Source organism: Galeopterus variegatus, unplaced genomic scaffold (assembly GCF_000696425.1).
Source record: "Galeopterus variegatus unplaced genomic scaffold, G_variegatus-3.0.2 Scaffold10220, whole genome shotgun sequence".
Classification (NCBI taxonomy): Eukaryota; Metazoa; Chordata; class Mammalia; order Dermoptera; family Cynocephalidae; genus Galeopterus; species Galeopterus variegatus.
The window spans coordinates 53,946-62,281 of record NW_007736331.1 but is presented as its reverse complement, the minus strand read 5'-3'; the positions used below and the strand labels follow the sequence as shown (position 1 = coordinate 62,281).

Sequence of the window (8,336 nt, the reverse complement as noted above, 5' to 3'; positions counted from 1 at the left end):
TCACATCATGGAAAACCACACTTGGAAGCTTTTATTAAAATTTCTACAGCTGTGTGAGATGATTTGTTTTTGTGTTACGTAGATCCCTGGATATAAAGTTTTCTTTTATTTGTTGCTAAGTAAAAAACCAACTCTTTCAAAATATCTCAAATCCATTCTTAACTTCATGTACATTATAGAATTTTTTGGTATAATCTAATTATGTAATTTAATTTCAACAAGTAAAAATCAAAATTTTAAACATCTTCTCTCAGAGTGCAGGGCAGTGCACATCAATAAGAAAAAATATTCTCTAGAATATTTTAAAAATGTATTTGTGTCTCCCATTCCATAATCCTCTTTTTTAAAAAAATCATTTTTCATCCACAGACACTCCCTGGCTGTGACTGATTGGATGCAAAGTGGGCAGCTGATCCAGCTTGAGCCAATTCAGCTGCTTCTCACACTCCAAATTTCTTTCTAGTTGGGGTGCTAAAAGTCTAGGTCACTTAGTTGTTGGCACTGTACCCATTAGGTCAAACAGGCTGGGGAGTTTGAGGCTGCCACTTTTGAGTGAACTTGATGGGCAACATGAAAACTTGAGGCTGGTCTGCAGACACTCAGAGAAGCAGAGAGGAGAGACTGTTCCTCCAGTGAGAGAGCAAGAAGCAGCACATAGTCATGGTTCTTGCTTGCCATTTTCCTGTCCAAGTTACAGTCCCCTTAGCCTTGCTCGTTTCATCTACTATATTGCCCTTTGTTATCTTACCCTTTTGGGGAGCTAGTTTGGGTTTCTGGTCATTATAACTAAAAGACCCCTGACTAAAACACAGAACATAGCTTAACTCAACTTTGAAAAATATTCACTTTGGAAGACTTGAACCCATAGGTTCAGCTGGAATCATAAAGCTCTAAAAGGAGTCCACTTAATCATGGTTTGGCTTTATATAACAGAATTATAAATGTCTTTCCTTTCAAATAAGATAAAGGTCATCTCCCCGAAGTACAAAAATATATTCTAGCTGAGTAAAATATTACTTTTTGTATAGGTATGAAAATTCTATAGCTCAGCCAACTTTTATAAATGGTTTAATATATTATTTCATTATATTATTATATATTATTTTGTTAATTAATATATTCTTAATATATTATTTCAATATATTATTGCATTCTATAAAGCACTAGCCCTCAAATTTTCAAGCTTCATAACATTCAGATATTATGTATATCTACATATATCTATATGAGGGTACTTCAAAAAGTTCATGGAAAAATAGAAATAAAAGATAATGCAAATCTTTCCATGAACTTTGTGAAGACCTCTCGTGTGTGTGTGTGTGTGTGTGTGTATCTTTAAATTTGCATGCTAATTCTCTATCTCTAATCTATAAATTTTTTTACTTTGACATAATTTCAAACTAAAAGTTGGTAAGAGAAAAACAAAGTGCTTGGTTTTCCTAAACCATTTGAGAGTAAGTGAGCTACGTGATACCCCTTCACCCCAAATATTTTCATGTGTAACTGCTACAACTAAGGACATTTCGCCTACACAACTATCAGAATCATGAAGTTTAGCACTGATACATATCTATCATCTAATCTACAGACCCAATTCAAATTTAATCAATTGCCCCATATATGAGAGTACTTCAGAAAGTTCATGGAAAAATGGAATTAAAAGATAATACAAATTTTTCCTTGAACTTTTTGAAGACCCCTTGCATGTCCTTTACAACAAAATGATCCAATCCAGGACTACGTGTTGCTCTTAGCTCTCATGTCTCTTTAATCTCTTTCAATCTGAAGGAATTCCTCAATCTTTCCTTGAATTTCATGACCTTGACATTTTTTGGGATTTCAGGCCAGTTATTTTATAGAATGTTTGTAATGTGGGTTTGTTGAATATAATATTCCCTTACAATCTTATTTTTGGCAGAAATATCATGGAAGTGACGCTGGGGTCTTCTTGTTGCATCCTATCAGGTGGTATACAATTTTCATTTGTCTTACTACTAGTTAGGTTCACTTTGATCACTTGATTAATGGTTGTGTCTGCCAGCCTTCTCCCCTGGAAAGTTTCCTCTCTTCTTTTGTAATTAATAAGTATTTTATGGGGAGGTATTTTGAGACTATGAGACTATTTCTAATCAAAACTTAACCCACTAGTTTTAGCATTCTTTGAAGTTTTTGAACAAATTAATTATTACTGTGATGGCTGCCAAGTGATGATTTTAAAATTGTCATTATTCCTTCTACTTTTATTAGTTGGCATACTTTTATAAGGAAAAGCATTTGATCCTCTCCATTCATTTATGTGTGTATATGTGCCAGTATGTATTAATGCATCTCTATTTTATTCAATGGATTATCATTATTACCATATTCATTGTCATTATTTTGGTGCTCAAACTGTCCCAGATCTGGTTAGTGAGGATTGCTTCAAGTTGGCTTTTGTGTCCCTTTGACATGTGTGTGACGTTCTTTGAGTATTTCTTTACTTTTTGGGCTCAATAAGTTCCAGGCTCATGTCGTATAACCCCCAAATCAGGCTTTCTCCAAGAATCCTTGCTCCTTTTAGTCTAAAATGGTATTTAAAAACCAAGAGCTAGGTGCTTGGTGTGCTCTATCTTGGTGCTTTCTCTTGCTCCCAAGCTCTCTTAGTGGCAACAGCTGGTAATATGTACACACGTGCATACACACAGCCATACCCACCCACAACACCCACCAACACCACAGGCATACTACATTATATTTATTTTTATATCTGTTTATATATATTGAAAACCATTAATTCACATTGATACCTCCAATTCTAACCCAACACCACAGGTTCAGTTTTCTCCCTTTTCATATTTGTAATTCTTTTCTCCAACAATAAGAAACCTGGCTCCCATTGTCCTCAGTGTATTTCCTAATATTATAAATCCTCCTTTACATAGCCCATCTCTTGTCTCCACTCTGACCCCTGTGCGGACGCCCTCCTCACTTCACTCTAGGTCTCAGAACCCACCTGTTGTCACCACCGTCACCCTATATGGATGCTTTCTCTTTCCACTTGGGGACCCTGCACCCCTTGCCAGGCTACCGCTACCAACACCCCCCAGAATGGATGCCCTCTTTACTCCTCACTGTTGCCTTCTGACACCAAACTGTGGGCCAAACCGCACCTCCCACTCCCACGCTTGCTTGTCCCACATAGTGGCTTTTGTTCTCAATTACTCAGGAAGAAAGGAAGGAATAAAGAGTACTTCATAGTTTTTAAGTTCAGGCTTACCTGCCTCACTTGATGATAAAAAATGGGTTATTAATAAATAAATCACATCTTCTTTATGACCTACATCACGCATTGGGGATTTGGTTTAAAATTGGGCATGTGGGTGGTAAGAGACTTAAAGCCATAAAATATTCTGTCATAAGAATGACGTCTAAATAAATCACAAAAAGTACATTCTGTACTTTTGTATTGAAATGTTAGCTATCCTGTTAGAAATAAAGTTCCCCAGAGGGAAATCCACAGAAATGAGAACTGAGGACTGCTCTTTAAATTTAGTCTCTCTTTCATTTTCTTTTCAAGGTAAGGACTGCTATTTCAGACATTAGTTGACTTGCCTAAAGGGGCTTATCTCCTGGGAGGTCATATTTATTGACTGATCATATACCAGTGACTGCTAATGCATTTCATTAATAACGTTTACAAGCTTACTTGTCTTTTTGCTCTCGAGGTGTCTAGTGGTTTTCTGTAAAAGTGTATCCCATTTAACAACAACAACAACAAAACCCAAAAGCCTTTCTTAAAGGCTGTATTCCGAACTCGTATCAGCAAACCGCCTCTTACTATTAGTGTAATTAAGTAGCTTGACATTTAAAGTAACACTGAATTTACTACAGGAAAGGGCTATTTTTTTTTTAAACATACAGAGGCACTTGTTTTGGGAACTCAGATTTTCATTATTTAGCAACTGTTTATTAAGCACCTAATATGTGTACAGTACCGAGCTAAAGGTGAGGTGGAAATATTATTTTATGATAATGGTAATAGCTCAGATTTTCTGAATTACAAAGTGTCAGTAATTACACTAAGTAGTTTACCTCTACTATCTCATTTACTCTTCACAGCAACCAACCTTATGAGGTGGAGACTATTCTTTTTCACACTTGTAGATGAGTAGATTGATGCCCTTGGAGATTTTAAGTGACTTTCTCATGATCACACAATTGGGAAAATACCCCCTCTCATTCATTAACTAAACAGTATTTATCAAGCATGCATTTTCAGTTTGCCAGAACCATGCTTGGTTCTAGGGACAAAGAGATGGGCAAGACAAAGACCCTGTCATCGTCAAGATTATAGCTTAACAGAGAAGCACATGACTACAATAAAATCTGACGACTGCTGGCTACATGAATTATAAGGTGTTGGGCAAGCACTCAGTCAGGCAAGTGGAAGTTAGCCGAGTGCAGAGATGAGGGGAGGTTTCTAGGTAGGGAAAGCATCATGTTTGCAACTGGTCACAAAATTCAATATCTACTCTTAGACACACAGAGAAATTATAATTTCTTCATTTTGTCTGTAATGGTTATGGCCTCTCCCCAAGACTCTACTCACTGAATGGGAAGGAAGTAAGGGTCAGTCAGATCCAAAAAATCTGTAAGTCCTTTTAGACTTCAGTCTGTCTTGGATAAAGGTGTTTGCTCCATCTTTCAGATGGCACTCCTTCTTCTTATAAGACCTTGTGCAGGGAGAAGAGAAAGGGTCCTTGGGTGTGTTGGGCCCATATAGTCTTCGGGGCCATCTGCTTTTGTCTGTCTAGCTGCTAGTGCCCTACTCATCTCCCATGCCAGCATCTGCATCCATTGAACTTGTGCTCTGTTCTTCTCACGCAGATGGAGTTTCCTGTAGTTCCTCCTGGCAGATTAAGGCTTTGGTTGGCTCCAGTAAAGTGTAACTGCAGGATCTTTGACAAGAGATGAGAAGGGCTAGGACTAGGGTAGGAGCAGTAAGATGGAGTCTAGGGGAATCTAACAGAAAGACAGGTTTTGTGACTAGCTGAATATGTGGGAGGTGAAGACAAGGGAAGACTCGAGAATGAGCCTAAGATTTCTGGCTTGATAAATGAGCAGATACAGGTGACTTTTTCTAAGACAAGAAATCTTTATATGTGGCATATTTCTGGGGATGGATGAGGCGATAGACTCCCATTTTAGACATTTTGCGTATGAAGCACCTTATGGCCCTCTAATATCTTCAGTATCCAATAATGAGGCAAGAAATTCAAATAAAATTTATTCTAAAATGCTTTACTTCTGGCTGTAGCCTTCTCTGAAAATTTTGTTTAAACATAAAATGAGGACACTGATTTTCAATTTGATTCTGCAGTCTGTGATTTACCACATCTTGTTCCTTCTGCGCTTAAGAACTTTCACTATAGATGCATGCACCTACTATCCTCAGGTTTTAATTCGTGAGAAACCTACTAATCATTTCAGGCAAACTAAAACCATGTCCTCTTACCATGGAGAATAGAAATATAAGCATTACCTTACATGCAAACAATAGCATTTTAGTATAAGACAATAAGAATGCATTTAATATTCAACTGGCCCTCTTTTCTAATTATTGCTGAAAGAAAAGTCGCAAATATTTTCAAATATAATAAAATAATCCAAAACCAAAGATCCCATATTGTTAACTGTCCAACTTATGACTTTTATAAAAATATCACATAAAAACCTTATTTATTATTTAGGTGTATGTTCTTAATAGTTTATTTTGGAGGATATCCCAGGAATTTACATATCTATAAGTTACCAGTCTACCAAATTTTTCTTTAGTGGCTGGAAAAGATGCTTACTTACATTCGTTTTAACAATTTTCAATTTAGACCATATTTATTGTAGCCATTTTTTAGAGTAAGGGAATTATGATATCTCAAGATAAATATCAGGTTCTCCATTTGGGTCTGCTTTAGAGCAGATCCAAAATTATTTTCTGGGAAGAATAATGGCCCTGCCTATGGAGCAATGAAGAGTATTTCACTGTTGCTGTTTTTAATATCAAGGAGGAGTCCTTATTAGTACCCTAACCCAGCCAGGTTGTTCAAACACGTAGCTCTGGACTCAATCGGCAAGGCAGACTACTAGCTACAGCCCAGCTATTAATCTGTTACTTACTGTCAAACTCCCTGCTGCTCAGGTAAGGAAAACTGCACATGCACATGCCTGTTTGAAGGATATGCTGTTCACCTTGTCCTCTCTAGATACTCAGAACTTAATTCCTGGACTAAGTCAAAACACTAGAGAGCTATATACTTGGATAGTAAAACAGTTTCTAAAATTAATCAGTTAACTTCCCTGAACTTCATTTTCCAAAATGCAAAATAAAGGAAGGTTCGTTAATTCAACTAACACTCAATGAACTGTTATTCCTAAAGCATTAGGTCTACAAAATGGACTAAGACATAGTCCCACTTCTCAAAGACCCTGTCTGTCCACCTATGTTTCTAAGTATCTTTATCCATTTATAAAGACCAAATAGATAATTATAAATCTATGTGACAAATGCAAAAAATGGAGAAATACAGAGGGTACAGAAGCACAAGGAGGGACTCCTTACCTGGCTAGAGTTCAGAGGAAGGGAAGGGGACAGATGACTGAAGGATACTTAGATGTCCTAGAATACTGTCACCTGTTCTCACAGGATTAGTGTATTAGCAGGGATCAAATGAGAGAATGCACAGGAGAGCACTAATCACAACTGGAAAATAACTGCCCAGATGAAGGGTAGGTGTATCAGCTACAGTGCCTTTGACTATAACACAGAAACCCCAAATTGGCTTAGTAAATAAGGAAATTCATTATCTTACATAACAAAAGGTCCAGAGATAGGGCAGGCCCCAAAGTTGAATGGCTCAATTTTGTCACCAAGGGCCCTCATTTTTCCCCTCTCTCAGCTCTGCCTTTGTTGGCTTTCCACTCAGGATGGAGCACCTTTGTCATAAGGTGACTGTAGCAATTTCGGGCATCACAATAAGACACACAAGGTCTTGAGGAAGAAAGAGACCATCTTTCCCTCTGTCTCCTTCTTAGGAGGGAGGAAATATTCCCAGATGAGGACCCTTGAAGATTTCCCCGCACATCTCAAAATCCTGGATTTGGACATATGCCCATTTGTAAAGCAATCACTAGTAGAGCCCATGGGATTACCATTACAGGCTTAGAGTAATCATTCGCGACGCTGTGTGTTTTGGAGGATCAACTACATGCATTGCTACATTAGTGTTATATGGGCACAACCTAGCTGACTTGAAAGAAGTCACTCTTTCTTCTCGGAAACTTTCATTTGCCAAATTATCTCTGCACTTACCTCAGTGAAATACTGATTTTTCACTATTTTCAATGTCTAGAAAGCAAGGCTGTTGGAAAATAATCAAATCATATTATTATGCCCCTCAAATTTTACACAAAACTTACCAAAATCTACTAGTTTAACTCCTCCTTCAGTGGTCAACAGAATGTTATTTCCTTTCACATCACGGTGGATAGTTTTGTTGTTATGCAAATGCTGAAGTCCCTAGAAGGTGTGAAATATGTAATGACTCTTATGGAAAGCATCAAACAAAAATTTGTTTAGATTATGCATTTGTGCAAAATCAATAGCAGGCATTAAAATTAACATTCAAACTCTTTTAAATGATTCACATTGAGTTAGTCAAATCAAAGTGTATCATTTCCACTTTGGATTATACAAAAAGTCACAAAACAAGAGCATGCCCCTTAGCTTTTACCAAATATTTTATCAAAAATGTGGTGCTCTCAATAGAAGGAAACATTTTATATACTTATTTAAGATCATGGCAACTAAAAATCTATTAGTAAATTCTACCTTCATCATTATCACAATTTCAGAAATACACTTAGGAGATCAGAAATCAGGATCCTATTGATACAAAGAGAGTAGATTTCTAACAACAACAAAAAAAGGAATTAGCCATCCTAAATGTTTCAGTTTTTTTTTTTTTTCCTTTTTTTATCTTTTTTACTGACCGGTAACGGGATCGCAACCCTCGGTGTCACGCCCTCACTGGGGACCGGCAACGGGATCGCAACCCTCGGTGTTGCGCCCGCACTGCGCTCAACCAGTGAGCGGGAACCGGTCTCCACATGGGATCCGAACCCTCGGTGGGAGCGCCGCCGCACTCCCAAGCAGCGCACTCTCCAGTGCGCCACCAGGCCGGCCCCTAAATGTTTCAGATTTTGCACATACTTTTGCATCAATAAATACTAATGTAGTGATATTTCCTAAAAATAGGATCCACATTTTTTTCTTTAACTAGAGCTGCCTCATAATAAATGCA

At 37.5% G+C, this 8,336-nt stretch overlaps 1 protein-coding gene across 1 annotated transcript in view; it reads right to left on the bottom strand.

Moving 5' to 3' along the window:
* Positions 1-7,452: 7,452 nt before the first annotated feature.
* LOC103609867 (myosin-IIIa-like) overlaps positions 7,453-8,336 on the bottom strand; it is a gene marked incomplete at its 3' end in the record, with an annotated part of 31,302 nt that continues 30,418 nt past the window's right edge. The window contains exon 4 of the mRNA XM_008594136.1: positions 7,453-7,552. Within this exon, the coding sequence (XP_008592358.1) occupies positions 7,453-7,552 (100 nt within the window). The remainder of the gene's footprint in view (positions 7,553-8,336) is intronic.